Here is a 17,008-nt window from a genome sequence, read left to right as displayed (position 1 = left end):
TTCTTGTATTGTTTGCTGTTGCTTCATCGGAACTGAATTGTCAGCTGTATGAACTGATGTCATCATGACAAGATGGGGCATTACTGTCTGGCATGCCATGATGTGTTTTCCTGTTACATACCGGTCATTGGAATTCAATTTCTTTAATTTTTGCCACTCCCAGTACTGTTCATTGGTCTTTATGTGATTGTGTTACTATTAAAAGGATTGCTCACTTTACTTTGGTTAAACTTCTTTCCATACCTTACCCAAAGTATGCATTTTGGCACTAGGAGCTTTTTTAAAGCAAATAAGAATCAGTTGCCAGATCCTGGGGTTCATCGCCACCCTGCGGTAGTAGGGGGTCACTGACCCGTGTTTAGTGAGGGCAGAATGAATTTAAATGCAGTTGCATACACAAAGACTCTGAATGCAAGAGCACTTGTATCTAGGGTCTGGCTGCACTCAGTGCAAGGTGCAGAGTGCAGAACCAAAATGTGCAAGGCAGCCCTGTCGTAACTGACCGCGATAGGGCAGGTAGTAGTACAGGATTCTGTTGGGGCTTGAGCCCACCTGCACTCCCTACCTGAATAATGCATAAATTAGGGGATCCCTAAGCCTCCCACTGCCAGCACCTCATGAATGCAGAGTTACCAAACACAGATAGCATTGTATTTATCAAGAGAGGGAATTGGTGACAATCTTTTAAAGTGCAGTGCAGGATAAAACATGAAGAAACATGGGAACTGCGCTGTTTTTTTACGCGCACTGTGCTGCACTTGTTAGATCACTCCTCCCATCCCTTTCTTGCTCATTTGCATATTACTAATTGTATTGGCATCTAAGACAATGTTATGTTAAAATGATAAACATTTGTAAAATGTTGGACGTCAAACAAGGGGCGGAAGTTACTTTTCTTTCCATATGTATTTCCACCAACCAAGTTCTCATGAAACTTTCTGTTGGGTAAAGTTTTTACCTGTGTTTTATAATAGGGTCAGCTCCTTGTGACTGTGGCAAATCACTTAAATCAGCTGTGCTTTGAGCTACCTCATTTGTATGGTAGAACTGTTGGTGGGATGTTGAAAGCTTGTCTTCCCCTATATCTGCACGTTGGACATCCCTGACACAAAAATAAATATGTAGCAATTATACAAAGGGTAAATTTCTGTTCAACAGGTCCCCTAAGGGCAGGCTGTAGAACCAATACAAATGTTCCAGTATTAGTAGAATATGCTGAATTGTAGTTATGCACAAACAATGGCAACATTTTCCCAAGCAACTAATCAGCAGTTAGCATTTTGTGGTTTAGAGTAAAGTACTGAAAGAGAACAGCTGATTGGTTGCTATGGGTTACAAGGCTAGAACAAACTTTTTTGTGTGTTTGTACACTATTGTGCCTTTTTTTATACAATAGAATACAAAGTAACAAACCTCTTTATAGGTCCAGGCATAAACTGGATTTTTTTGCAGTTGGTTACAGCTTCTCCTTGAACAGCTGTTGTTATCCAGGTCACTGAGTATCTGCCATTGCTGTTTCTGGTAATTGTTTCCTTTCAATGGACGCAAATGTTACTCTTGCATAAAGGAAAATGCTGTGCCCCTTTCACCAATATATATATATATCAATTAACCTCCTATAGCTTGAGAAACCCAGGCATGCAGTTTGCAGACTACTAAGAGAAGCATTACTGTCTAAAGACATGTTTGTAGGGGCAATAAAGGTTCAAGCAAAAGGTTAAATACACTTTTGTACAGTATATAACTCAATGCTGCAATTCAATTAAGAAAAAAATGCAAAGTTTTAGAGATAGTTGGCTTTTTGTTGCCCCCCCCCCTTACAATTCCAAGTGGAGTCCAATGCAAAGACCTCTAGGTCATGGGCTATCCGATGAATTAGTGACAAGTCAACCCAAACCAATCACTCGCTCCTGCAGAGACATTCTGCCTCAGCATGACTCTGGGGGATGGGTCAAAGACATGAAGGGACCTTTGCTGCCCTAATAATTTGGTTAGAATATAATTTAAACTAACCATGCACAAGCTCCAGGGGGAACCTGTCTGACTGATATCAAACCAAAGTGGCTTGATACCTACTGGGCAGGTTTGAAAATCCCTTCAGTCGAGGATCACATTGGTGTGTTGGTGTCTTGATGATATTCCCCATTTTATGGGTCTCTGTATGCCAGCTGTATAATCTGGTCATTGTCCCAAGATGATTTGGCAAAGCATGAGTGGATCACACCTATGTGACCATCTTAAAGGGCTTGGTCACCTTTGATATAACTTTAAGTATGTAGTAGAGAGTGATATTCTGAGACAATTCGCAATTGGTTTTCATTTTTTATTATTTGTGGTTTTTGAGTTATTTAACTTTTTATTCAACAGCTCTCCATTTTGCTGTTTCAGCAAATGGGTTGCTAAGGTCTAAATTGCCCTAGCGACCATGCACTGATTTAACCATGCACTGATATGAATAGGAGAGGACCTGAATAAAAAGATGTTATAAAAAGTAGCAATAACAATACACATGTAGCCTTACAGAGCATTTGTTTTTAGAAGGGATGACCCCCATTTGAAAGCTGGAAAGAGTCAGAAGAAAAAGGAAAATAATTAAAAAATAAATAATGAAAACCAATTTAAAAGATGCTTAGAATAGGCCATTCTATAACATACTAAAAGTTAATTTTAAAGGTGAACCACCCCTTTAAATCAACAGCTTATTAGCCCATGTATGGGGTTAAAATCAAAGCCATTGCTAATGCTTAGGGCAGTGGCCCCCGACCAGTGGTCCTGAGAAACATGTTGCTCCCAGTGGCCTCAAAGCAGGTGCAAGTTTTAGTTTCATAAAAACCAGATGTACTGAAAAAACAGAGCCTCCTGTAGGCTGCCAGTCCACATAGAGGCTACCAAATAGCTAACCACAGCCCTTATTTGGTACCTCCTGGAACTATTTTAATGCTTGTGTTGCTCCCCAACTTTTTAAATTTGAATGTGGCTTATGGGAAAAAAAGGTTGGGGACCCCAGGCTTAGGGTTTGCATGAAAATCTCATTGGTCATGAAATATAAATGGCCATATAGATGATCCACACCTGATGGGTCTGCACAGGTCCCACTATGATCTGATGTATTTACCTGGAGTCCAACTTAGCCTAAATTAATCTAAATTGGGCAAATATTTGTTCATTTTGCAACATTGCGCAACAAGTGGATCCTCACAAGAATGGCCAGCTTTAGTTACAGTGCTGCTTAAGCACTTATTTTCCATCGATCCTCTTTGTGGGTGATACTATAGTATTGTGTTTTGGGAGACATTGCGTCTGTATGGCATTCCTCTGCAAATAAAGAAAACTGTCTTTGAGAATATATATTTAAATGTAAAACATACCCTCTTTACTATTTGCTTAACATAAGCTTTATATGTTAAGAAAAATAATGTGTTGTGTGTTACTTTGCTTAGTGGGCCTCATGTTATTTGCAAGTTTGTGTTAATTCTTAGTGGGAGCAGCCATGGTTGCACTGATGAGGCAAATTCTTATAAAAAAAAATAAAATAAAATAGCACTCTCTGGTGGCCAACGATAATAGGTTTCTGTTTTGGTGTCACTAAGCTTATATGTAAATTTTTTTGTCCATGCTTTTGTCTCATATTGACTTGTCTTCTTGCAACTTTTTAACCACATCTTCAATGTGTTAATGCAATTAGTGGTTTTAGACAATTTCAAAGGTTCATAGATGTAATTTACTTAATCTGGTGTTTCTATGTGGCTCCAGTTCAATTACCCCATATTTAATCTTCCCACTTTCCTTCATTTAATTTAATCAAGGTTTTGAACCATAATGCTTTGTGGCTAAGCTCAATTTCCAGGGGTCAGATTGGTGCCATGTCTATACCACATAACATGAATTACCTTTCATTCAAATTGATAAACTGAGCTGAATGGTCTTTGTGGCATCGTTTATTATATCTATCAAATGTCTGTCAGCAGGTTTAATGATGGGTTGATTACTGAAGTTGGCTAAAACCTGCCACGCTATGATGGGTAGGCTTTACATGTTAATAATTATAATTATTAAAATAATTATAAGAAAAATACATTTATTGGCATGGAATATCTGCATATTTGTATGAGTGAGCTGCCATACTTCTCAGCATCAGAGCAGCCAGTTAAAGGAGTTGTTCACCTTTGAGTTAAAATTTGAGTTAAAATGTAAAGAGTGATATTCTGAGTCAATTTGCAATTGGTTTTGATTTTTTAATAATTGTGTTTTTTTTTTATTATTTCGTTTTTTATTCAGCAGCTCTCCAGTTTGCAATTTCAGCAATCTGGTGGCTAGGATCAATATTCTGCTAGCAACCATGCATTGATTTGAATAAGAGACTGGGAAATGAAGAGGAGAAGCCTGAATAGAGAGATGAGCCATAATAAGTAGCAACAACAATATATTTGTAGCCTTACAGAACATTTGTTTTTAGATGGGGTCAGTAACCCCCATTTGAAAGCTGGAGAGAGTCAAAAGAAGAAGTCAAATAATTCAGAAACTATAGAAATATTGACAACCAATTGAAAAGTTGCTTAGAATTGGCCATTCTATAGCATACTAAAAGTTAACCTAAAGGTGAACCAAACCTTTAAAGGAATTGTTCAGTATAAAAATAAAAATTGGGTAAATAGATATTATGTGCAAAATAAAAAATGTTTTAAATATAGTTAGCAAAAAATATAATGTATAAAGGCTGGAATGACTGGATGTGTAACATAATAGCCAGAACACTACTTCCTGCTTTTCAGCTCTCTTGGTTTCCATTGATTGGTTACCAGTCAGTAACCAATCAGTGACTTGAGGGGAGGGGCACATGGGCCATAATAGTTTGCTTTTGAAACTGAGCTGAATGCTGAGGATCAATTGTAAACTCACTGAACAGTTATGTCCCATGTGGCCGCCCACTAACTCAGAGTTCAGGAGCTAAAAAGCAGGAAGTAGTGTTCTGGCTATTACGGTATTTTAAACATCCAGTTTCTCCAGCCTTTATACATTACATTTTTGGCTAATTAACTATATTAAAAGCTTTTTTTTTTATTTTGCACAGCCTTTTACCCAGTTTTATTTGTACACTGTAACTGTTCCTTTAAATGTCACCAGCAGTCTGCAATGAATCAGGGACCCTCAATGGCCACATTGTGATTAAAAATGGCAGCCACAGATTTCCAATTATTTTTCCAGTTATTGTTTGCATTATTCAGATCACTATAATGACTATTACAATTCAAATACACATTATGTGACAAAATTTAACAAGCCTCCTCTAAGAAAATAAATTATGGCAAGGGCACAAGAATAGAATTTTTGGTGTTTTGCCAGTTTTTACAAAGGGCCATTCTGAAGGTTTTGCCCTCACGGTTGGTCAACAAAGTAACCCCCAAAAAGGTGGCCCTTTCTTTATTGGTCATGTTACAATGCTTTCATTCAGGCATACACAGTTGTTATTAAGCTTCTGTTAACATTCATATTGGGATGTCATGGAGTGCTACAGTGTATGTTTGGTTCCTCAAAGATTGTTAACCTCCCTGATTTGACTTTGTTAGAGATAGCTGATTGTTCCTGTCTTTGGCTACTGTATAATGTGCACATCTATATGGAACATAATTGTGCTGATGGATGTGTAAATATATGGAAGAAAATAAAATAGGACAACTATATCCTCCAGAAGTAGTGTCAAACCTACTGGTGGCGTAAAGCTCTCAAAAATTGAAGTACAGAAATAATGCCACTTACAACCAATGTCAGCACTGTTTTCTTTCCATAAAATAACCTCTTGACTTCTCAGTTAATTTTGTTTAGTTTTCAACATGTTTGTTCACCTCAAACTCGAATGAGCTCTTCAAATGGATGGTGCTCATCTCTGAGAGGCAGGACGTATTCCACTGTTCACATTACAGTTCCTGCTGTCTGTTGGAGTTTAGTCCTGCCCAAAGGAAACACAAAAGTATTGGTGCATTCCTTGTTGCTATGGGTTACTGCCCTAGTGTAGATTAGCCCTGCAAAGAGCTGCTTGTCTCTCTTCTCCACAGCACCATCTTTTTTCATCAAGGCTTTCTGCATACACTCTCCTCAGAACTTTCATTCAAATTACTGTTTTATTATATTTTTCTATTATAATTGGTCTATTTCAGTAGTGATCAATGTATGGTTGCCATCCTGTTGCCCCCAAGTACCATACCCTGCCATTATAAAGATAATAATCATAAATATGGAACACTTTCTGTATTTTGTGAGGTATACTATAGTAGCAATGTCTGATATCTGAGGAATGTGGTAAAGAACAATCCCATTACAGAACAGAGGAATGTGAAGTATTAGATAACATTTTTGGACTCTTTGTACTAAATACTGAACTTAAAGGCATACTGTCATGGGAAAAAACAAAATCTGACATGGGGCTAGACCAGGGGTCAGCAACCTTTACTATCAAAATAGCCATTTAGCCCCCTCTTCCACTAAAGAAAAATAGTCTGGAGCCGCAAAACATAACACAGTTTATAAACTTTTAAAAATGTTAACCTTTTTTAATTGTAACTATTACAACAACAGAAAACAACAAAAAAAAGTGCAGTGTGTATGTGTAGGGCTATTTTGAAATAATGTAAACACTGAATAGCCCTATTAAATGCTAGTGTTCTTATCTGTTTAAAGGCGAGGGCTATAGACGTCATTAAAATATGCATCACATCCACATCTATAGCCCTCGCACCTGCTGCAGGTGAACTCTGGAAGCTTGTCTTGAGTGTGTGACCGCAGTAAGGACCATGATGAATCATCTTACTGCTTGGTCTTGCCTGTCACTCCTGGGACGTCTATACAGCCCTCGCACCTGCTGGCGGCTTTCTGAGTGTGCGCGGTAAGCTAACTTTTAGGGCAAGGCCAGACACGTCGTTTTTATGTTGCGTTTTTAAAAAAAGCTCCGTCAGACGTAAATACACATAAATTGTACTACCACTTGAACTAATGGAAAACGCACTATGGCAATTCTGTGCAAGGTTTGTATAGCCGACATGACCGCAAAGCCGCAAGACCGAGCCGCAGCAAGCAGGATGAAGAGCCAGATGAGGCTCCGGAGCCGCAGGTTGCCTACCCCTGGGCTAGACATTTTGTCAATTTCCCAGCTGCCCCTGGTCATGTGACTTGTGCCTGCACTTTAGGAGAGAAATGCTTTCTGGCAGGCTGCTGTTTTTCCTTCTCAATGTAACTGAATGTTTCTCAGTGGGACATGGGTTTTTACTATAGAATGTTGTTCTCAGATCTACCAGGCAGCTGTTATCTTGTGTTAGGGAGCTGTTATCTGGTTACCTACCCATTGTTCTTTTGTTTGGCTGCTGGGGGGGAAAAGGGAGGGGTGATATCACTCCAACTTGCAGTACAACAGTAAAGAGTGATTGACATTTATCAGAGCACAAGTCACATGACTTGGGGCAGCTGGGAAATCGACAAAATATCTAGCCCCATGTCAGATTTCAAAATTGAATATAAAAAAAAATCTGTTTGCTCTTTTGAGAAATGTTTTTCAGTGCCGAATTCTGCTGGAGCAGCACTATTAACTGATTCATTTTGGAAAAAAAAAAATGTTTTTCCCATGACAGTATTCCTTTAATGTCTTCAAAGGGAGGAAAAACATTAGAAAGACCTTTTCTGTTTTTTTTTTAATTCCAATCTACACTGCAAATGTAAATTAAAAGATAATAATTGCCAGCTAAACTTCTGCATTGTATTAGCTTTTAATAGAGTATTATTAGAAATCTACAGAACCAGGATTCAGTTCAAAGAATTCAGCTGAACACATATTCAAAGTAACGTGACCTTAGGGGTTTGATTCCGGACAAGGCAATATCTGAAGCAGTTTGCATGTATTCTCTGTGCCTCCATGAGATTCTTCACAGAATCCAATGGCTTCTCAGTTGGCTGCTGATAGAACTGAACATAATGTGTTTATAAGGGACCAACCTTCACTAATTCACATTTTGTGTAACTACAACTTCCAGCTCCTGCTGGGAGTTGGCCTTAAATGTTGGTGTAGTGAGACTGAAACCTGCCACTCCCAGATTGAACTGCTCTGAACAGCTGATCAGGAAAGTCATTTAATTTCAGCTGGTAGATCTGGGTGAAACCAAGGCTGGCTGTCAGCCAAGTGATGGCATAATCTGTTTCTTTGATCTGCAATGGAGCCCAGGCAATCCCAAGGAAACAGAGCAGGATAAATCTGATTGCTTGTTTATTTTTTTTTACGATTTCTGAATTTGAGCTTTGTTAAAGTGGGTGCATTCTCCCATGTATCCATTGTATATCTCCACTCTACAGAATATCTGTGTTCCAAAATTAACAATATGCAACTTTATGTACATTAAGTCTATTATATTATAAGCTCTATTGAGCAGAGCCCATTTTACTTTCTGAATTGGTCTGTAGGTTATATTTATTAGTCATGGGCAAGGTGCAAAGTGGGAAAAAATGGGCACAAAGCAGGGTTGCCACTTATGGTTGTCTGGATTTAAAAGATATGAAATCTGGACAGGACTCTGCCTTGACTGATGCTGATTTATCCAATCAGTTAAGGTCACAGCATAGCCCTGCCCCCTGGCATCACTCTCCACCATCGTAGGCTTGACACCTTTTTACAGGGAAGTTTCTTGCTGGGGCAAGTCCAAGGGGAAACCATGAAGTAAATGGGTGGAACTGTGATGTCACAGGGCAGAATCATGATGTCAAGTGGTGGAGTTGGCCATAATACATTGATATGGGAAGCAATTTGGTGAGTTTGTGGTAGCTAGGATGGGGAGAATGCAATGGCTCAGAGGTGGAATGGGCCAGATTTGAGGCAGTCTGACTACCTATTACAAATTTACTGCCAAATACAGTACATTGCCTAGTTGGCATACAGTATTAGCTAGTATTTTACCGTCAACCCTAGACCCTGACATCACAATCCACAACTTACAGTAGGGTTGCCGGTTGTAACCTTTTTACAGGGAAGATACTGGCTGGGGAGGGTCCACAAAGTGGTGGAGTTTGCCATCTTTTGTTGAATTGGGAAAATATTTGGTGAGTTTGTGGCAGCTAGAAAGGGGAGAATGTAATGGATCAGAGGTGGGATGGGGTGCATTTGAGGCATGGCAAGTTCAGACTCACTAGTTATTACAAATTTACTGACAAATTAATTGTATACAGTCTTGACTGGTATTTTACCAGCAATTCTACACCCCTGACATCACCACCTTCCCTAAATGTCATCATTCCACAAACCGATGCTGCCAGCTCCACTCACCCCTGTCGAGATCCAATTTTAAGAATTGTTCACTTTATACTAGTGCAATTTTACTTACCTACCTCTGTCTTTTCCTGACTGATGTCAGTGTGGATCCAAGTGAGTTTGCAGCAGGAAAAATGTTAGCTTAAAGGATTTCACTAAGAGAGCATAAAATATTTCAAAAACCTGTAAGAAAAATCTAAAATAGATTTATTTAACATACACAACAGTTTTTTTTTTATTTCATCATATTGACAGTTCCCCTGCAATGGAGGTTCTACACAGTGATTTTGTGGCTACTGGTAAACCAATAGTGATGATTAATGGGCAATGTTTGGCAGATAACTTGCCTTGTTCAAGATATAATAGGATGTTCCCATGTTTGTATTGTTTTCTCCCTGGAGTCTGCCACTTAGGTCTGAGCTCTGGCCATAGGCTTCCATAAATCTAACAAGAACTGCAATAATGTCTGGGAAGTATAATTACAAAGTACTTTGTAAATGGGCGGCAGTATATAAATACCAAATACCAGTACTATTAATAGCGATGAGGACCCTTAAGTAAAAGTTAAATCATATACACTTTGCTGTTGTCTTGTGGGCTGGAGATATTCTTTTCCTTGGGTAATATGCCTTGTATATATAAAAAAAAAAGGTTTACTTTACTTATAGATTGTAAGTGATTAATAAAATGTGTGGTTGTAGGGTTTTATGCACTGAAATTGCTTATTAGCTTTTAATATGTGTGGGAGCTGCTATACTGCTAACTATGGAAAGCTGAACTTATAGAAAAAAACAGAATTTTAAATTCTGATGATGTCATCTCTCACTTTGCCACTTTTTAAAACCATTAAAAAATGGTGTAGTTCATCTTTAAAGGGGTTGTTCACCTTCCAACACTTTTTCAGTTCAGTTGGTTTAGATAGTTCACCAGAAATAAAGACTATTTCCTATGTGTGACCATTTTTCTAATATTGAAGTGTAAGTCTAATTTTTCACCTTTCTAAAGCTAGTCTGGGAGGGGGTCACCAACTTTTTAAACTGTTCTAAATTGATACATTTAAGTTGATACATTTATTATCTTTGTCCCTTCTGAGCAAAATCCCCGAGTTTTTTTAAAGGCAGCTGTTAAAATTGATACAATAGTTGCCAATACACCAGGGATGCTGCTAAGAAATGTATCAACTTAAAGTTGCAAAATTGTTACAGTGCAGAATCTGCATCTGAATTACTGAACTGCCAGACTGAAACACCAAAGACATGAACATTAAACTTTAAACTTAGATTTTGGAAAGACAGTATAAAATAGAATTAAAAGATAACTGAAAAAAGGCTTTATTTCTGGAGAACAATCTGAAAACAATTGAACTGAAAAACTGCTTGCTTGAAAGGTGAACAGCCCCTTTAAATTAACTTTTAGTATGGTGCTGATATTAGTATTCCAAAGCAATTTGCAAATTGATCTTCATTTTTTATTTGTTGTTTTTTTTAATTATTTATTGTTTTCTTTAGCAGCTGTCCAGTTTGGCATTTCAGCAGCTATGTGGCTGCTAGGGTCCAATTTATTCTAGAAACCAGACAGGAAAATTAATAGGAGAGTGTCGAATAGAAAAATAAGTAATATAAATGAATATAAACAATGCAATTGTTAGTGCAGTGCATAACAATGAAATGCCCTTGCCTACCAGGCCCTCCCTGCACCACCCATGGTCTAGTGTCTGCATCCTCTATAGTTACACCACTTGGTCAGTGACCCCCATCTGAAAGCTGGAAAGAAACAGAAGTGTAAAGAAAATTATTTTTAAAACTACAAAAATAAAAAATGAAGACCATATGAAAAGTTTCTAAGAATAGACTGTGCTATAATAAATCAAAGTTAACCTGAAGGTGAACCACTCCTTTATTAAAAAGTTGCATTTTCTTTCATTATGCAAAAAACAGTTTTTGGGTGGAGATTACCTTTAATCGTGTAGAATCTTGCCATCCTATAAATAGGGGACACTGGCTAATTTTGTTATTTTCAGCAACAATTCCAATTTATGTACAAATTTACCTGAACAAAAGCAGATCTGACATTATTATTGATTAAAAATCTCTCTCCGGTTTGGGCATTTGATCCTATCATTGACCAATCATGGATATGAGTGAAGCACACGTGCAACAGGGATTGGTTGTGACTGCCAAAAGGGAACTGTCTCCTAAAGCTGGCCATAGATGCAAAGATCCGATTGTACAAATCGAGAAATCATACAGTTTTCGGACCGTGTGGGGAGAGTCCCGACATTTTTCGTCCGGCAGAGATAGGTCATTTGGTTGATCGGACAGGTTAGAAAATCGTCGGCTGACGATAATATCTCTGCATGTATTGGCAATTGTATGATTTTGAGTGGCAGTAACGGAACTAAGTCGGGGCGGGCCCTGGTGTGGGCCGTGCAGCCGGGCCCGCCTTCACCCTCGTCCGTGTGATATTTCTCTGCAGCTGCAGCCGACTCCAGCCGGCTGCAGCGCGCGCAATCTGACGAGGGGGGCCCTGCGGGGGTGCGGGCCCTGGCCCAGTTGCTCCCCCGGTAGTTACGCCCCTGTTCAGTGGGAGACTGTCACCGCTTTGTCGGACATTACTTTCGTACGATTGCTGTCAGGGGCAGAACATTGGCTGATCTGTTCTTGTACTTTATTTGATCGGAATGGTAAGACTTTGATCTGAATGGTTAGTGGCAGGTTGGGAGATGGGAAAGTGCGATCGGATCTTTGCGTCTGTGGCCAGCTTAACATTATTCACAAATAAAAGATTATGTAGTGAATAATGTAACGACTATTGTAAATGATAAGGATATTATAAGTCACTGAGGAGTTCCATGACCACATGGAAGGCCAGGTGCTTTTATAATGGAACTCCTAGGCGACTTTTAATGTCCTCCTATTTTACAACAAGGCCTATGACTGTGGGTGTAAATAAGCTACAGATCCTATTATTAAGCTATTGACAGTGAGTGAATGAATATGTATGCGTAAGGAGACATTGAGCCCTAAGAGCTAATTAAGCATTTTTTATCACAAACCATGAAAATGAATAGATTTATATTTGCCGTTTGGACAGTTTGTGCTTTGACAACAGGAAGTGTGCTTTGTTTTACTTTCCTTTGCTCAAACAATTGCACAAAGTTATTTCACAATTTAACTGTAAAACCAGAACATGTTGTTTTTTTTAATTCAAATAATAGAATTTTTTTTAACCTAATTTGATTGGCAAACAGACAAGTCAGCAGTAGTTTATCAGGAAAGGGTGTGGGTGCTTTGGCTTTAAGCGAATAAAGCATTTAAAGATAATTGAAATGTCATTCTGTTGCACATATTTTCAGGCTGATAAAATAAATGTTTGGAGATCATATTCAGTCTGCTAAAGTCCATTTTTACTAAGTAGTGCATAAGCCAGGTTTTTTTTCCTGTATAGTATAAGTACTAGTATCATTAAATTAATGTGGAAAAGTTGTTAAGAAGCACTCCAACATCAGGATTGTATGTATCTCCTTTAAACAAATAACCACAATCAAAGTATAAACCTTTATAAAAGTGTGATAAGTATATCCTGTGCTTTTCCATATAATGCTTCAATATTACAGGTACCTGTTATCCAGATTGCTCAGGACCTGGGGTTTTCTGAATAACGGATCTTCATACCTTAAGTATTCTAGAAAATCTTGTAAACATTCAATAAACCCACCCAATAGGCTGATTTGCTTCCAATAAGAATTAATTATATCTTGGTTTGCATCAAATACAAGGAACTGTTTTATTGTTACAAAGTAAAAGGAAATATTTTTTTAAAATATGGATTATTTGGATAAAATGGAGTCTATGGGAGATGGGTATCCAGGTAACGGATCCCATACCTGTACCAAGATTATATTAGAGAAATAAGTAGCCATAAATTAAAACAATTGATTAAAGATATTGCTACATATGACGTTCACATAATAATTTAGTACCTGTAAAAAAGGCAAAATATATTAATATAGTCCTAGCAATGAATAAAAAAAGTTACTTTAACATGCAGCAATTCATAAAACGATTCGGTTGTTACTTCAGGGAATGGAGTGAATATGTGATAGATGAACTGTCGCTGGAGGTAGTGGGTACAAAACTGATAATAATGTTATCAATCTCCCAAAAAGTTATATTTACTTGAACACTATATTAAGTCCTGTGTGAACAAGAAATGGCTTTGATTTTATTTTATCCCATATTTATTTTGGAGTTCAGAGTATATTGCACCTAGCTAGGCCTTTGGGAGGACGAGTTTATTTGGGTTGATTTGATAAAATGTGTCAGTATTGTTTTTCCAGGGTAATATATTGATGATGTATTTATAGTATGGAATGGGTCTAAAGAATATTTTTTTTGTATATGAATTTTTGATTAATTTCTCTTTTTGTAAGGTGCAGTTTATTATTGTTCTTAATCAGCTGTTTTTCTTATCCCCAACAGAAAACAAATATTTCACTTCTGTGTTGCAAAAAAAGCTTGCTGTTTTAGCAAGTTATAGATACAACATGTCGTTTTACAAGGAAGCTGCTCCTCATAATGGACACTGGCATCACATTCTATCCCTCTTCTATACTGTCTTTAAAATATCTAAAATATACTTAAATAGTGTGCTGTGTAGATAAGACTGAGACCTTAAATCACCAGTAACTGTTGACTTTAGTTGGGAAATCTAATTGAATATGTTGTTTTTCACAAGCTGTAGGACATGAGTACTGGGTTTAATCAGTAATAGAACAAGATGTTACGTTGCTATGTTATGTGACTGTCATGCATGTGGGAAAGACAAACAACTGAAATTATTTAACTTGTTTGACTTGACGCTCATCTTGATTTTATCTAATCTCAAAATTGAGATCTGAGATCTCTGGCACAATACAAAATAAAGCTCTTAAAGGTATACTAACATCATATCCCTCTTAGATGCATAAATCATAAGGAATATCAAATCTGATCAAACGAAACAGGGTTTATAGAAACACTCCTAGACATAAGGGCAGGAATCCCAATAAGCTGGGCCCCTCTGAAGATTTTTCTTTTTGGGTGGGGCCCCAGCACTGACTAGTTACGCCATTGGACAAGCAAATTGCCCACCCTCTATCTGGAATCATAAGACTTAGGGAGGCAAGCTAAAGCATGGGATAATGCCTTGGATATATACAATAATATCCTGGTTCTCTTCTTACATCACCAATCGTTCCTTCAGTGTCTCCTACAACAGAGTAGCATCTTCTCCCCTACCTCTTTCTGTTGGGGTTCCTCAAGGTTCTGTCCTGGGACCATTACTATTCTCCCTCTATACTTTCTCCCTCTGCAAATTAATCAACTCGTATGGTTTCCACTACCACCTCTATGCTGACGATACTCAGATCTATCTCTCATATCCTGATCTCAACCCAGAACTCCTAACTCGCGTCTCCTCCTGCCTGTCCGCTATATCTACATGGATGTCGCAACGCTACCTTGAATTAAACCTCTCTAAAACTGAAATGGTTCTCTTTCCTCCAACTAACACCAGTAACATCCCGGAAGTATCCATCATAGCTAACAATTCCACTATCACCCCCTCTCCCCAGGCCCGGTGCCTTGGGATTATCCTAGATTCTGCCCTGTCATTCACTCCTCATATTCAGTCACTTATTAAATCATGTCACTTCCACCTGAGGAACATATCCAAAATACGATCATTTATCACAGAAGATGCTGCCAAAATTCTTATTCACTCTCTCGTCATATCACGTCTAGACTACTGTAACTCTCTTTTAATTGTACTTCCCCTCCAGAGACTGTCACCTCTCCAGTCCATAATGAACACTGCTTCGAGGCTCATACACCTCATCAATCGCTTCTCCTCTGCCTCGCCATTCTGTCAATCCCTGCACTGGCTTCCGTTACCTTTCAGAATCAAATTCAAATTAATGACCCTGACATTCAAAGCACTTCATAACTCTGCCCCACCCTACATATCTGAACTCATCTCTATATACTCACCCAATCGCTTACTACGCTCCTCTACTGACCTGCTACTCAACTCTTCTCTCATTACCTCCTCACATGCTCGCATTAAAGACTTTGCAAGGGCTGCACCCCTCCTCTGGAACTCTCTCCCACGGTCTGTCGACTTTCTCCCAACTTTTCTGCTTTCAAGAAATCTCTTAAAATGCACTACTTTCGAGAAGCCTACCCTCACTCTGCTTCACTACCAAATGCAACACCACATACAATACCACATTTCTCACCCACTTAATTCGATCTTGCCCACTCCCACACCTTGTGTCTTACTCCCTTCCCTTTAGAGGGTATGCTCCTTTGCATAGGGCCTTCCTCACCTTTTGTACCGGTATTGATTGTGATGTATGTAACTCCATATGTTCTATGCATATAATTTATGTGATTTAGTTGTATAATCACATTTACTTTTCAGTGCTATGCAATATGTTGGCGCTATATAAATACATGTTTATAATAAAATAATAATAATAACTACTCCTGGCATGAATTGCCTTAGCAGGCAGTTTCCAACACAGACAGGGCTGTCTCATTGCTATTTTGAAATGCCGTGTTTAATTGCTCTGTGTAGTTTTTTGTGATTTAGGAATTCTCCATCATTCCTCAATAGAGGGAAGCTGTCTTTTTCTAGTTCTCCGTGCCTTATTGCAACTCTTTGCAATCAATTTGAAAGTATAGGAAACAGACCAGGAACAGGCAGTACTTTAGTCTGCAAACACCCTTTATTGGTGTATTTTCACTCACGACATGTTTTGGGAACCAGTCCCTTTTTCAAGTCACTCCATATTTGTCTTTTTACAACCATTTGCTGTAATTATCATTGCATGAATTAAAGACCAACAGTGTGCCAAGCCCTTCTTTGTGTTGTACAAGTTCCACATTCTTAACTGAACCAATGTCATTGCCCCCAGTGTGTACAAGCAGGATCTTGTGTGCCACAAATATGCCCCAAAACTGTAGAACTTCAGGGAGAATTTGGGGCCAGCTTAGACAATGGATCCTTCTCAAATTCAAATGTATAACCCCCAGGGGCCTGCCGTAAGGATGCCTAACTGATCTTCCATTGTCCAATAAACATATGATTATCCCCCATACTGTGACCAGGAAATATACATAATATATACCATAATACTAATTATTATAAAACAAAGAATGTTAAAATGTTGCTATCCCTTTAAATTATATTCCTAAAACATGCTATAAGTAGTGTGTTATCTTGTATACATCAATGTTATTTACTATTCTATTATGTTTCCTAAATACTTTATTGGGATGAATGGCAAAATCACTGGAGTGAAACAGCAGACAGATGCGTGTGGGTGGGATGTCACTGATGACATCCAGGGAATTTCCCCTAACATTTGTTACTGTCACTGAATCACTTGTCTGAAAGGAAAGTGTTGGTATCTCCCTAACTGTAGTTTGTTATTAAGTATTTGTTTGCTGTGTTATCTTGCATTAACATTTAAAAAGACCATGGTGGCCTCACTTTGCATTTTTCTCATTCCATCTGCTTGCCGCCAGGATTCCTGCTTCTCCGTGGGGCTTCAGCTGGCTTCCTTTTCACAGTTCTACAGGCCTTCTGATGGACCCTACCTACCAGGTGACCAGACCATAGTGCTGGCATTTCTCCCCTGAGAGTTAATTCCTCTGGGGCTCACCAGTAACTTGTGTGGCC

At 38.4% G+C, this 17,008-nt stretch overlaps 1 protein-coding gene across 13 annotated transcripts in view; it reads left to right on the top strand.

Annotated features, from left to right (window-relative positions):
• Window positions 1-17,008, top strand: part of baz2b.L (bromodomain adjacent to zinc finger domain 2B L homeolog) — a 159,747-nt gene that overhangs the window by 70,049 nt on the left and 72,690 nt on the right. For 6 of the 13 annotated variants that reach the window (XM_041576130.1, XM_041576129.1, XM_041576128.1 and 3 more), the window contains exon 1: window positions 16,792-16,933. The exons of the other annotated variants lie outside the window; for them this stretch is intronic. In XM_041576130.1, the coding sequence (XP_041432064.1) occupies window positions 16,807-16,933 (127 nt within the window). In that variant the 5' untranslated portion in view covers window positions 16,792-16,806. Of the gene's footprint in view, window positions 1-16,791; window positions 16,934-17,008 lie in introns of those variants that run through there. 13 annotated transcript variants of the gene reach the window in all.

Source organism: Xenopus laevis, chromosome 9_10L, assembly GCF_017654675.1.
Source record: "Xenopus laevis strain J_2021 chromosome 9_10L, Xenopus_laevis_v10.1, whole genome shotgun sequence".
In the NCBI taxonomy this organism is placed as follows: Eukaryota; Metazoa; Chordata; class Amphibia; order Anura; family Pipidae; genus Xenopus; species Xenopus laevis.
This window is presented reverse-complemented; position numbering and strand designations above follow the sequence as displayed.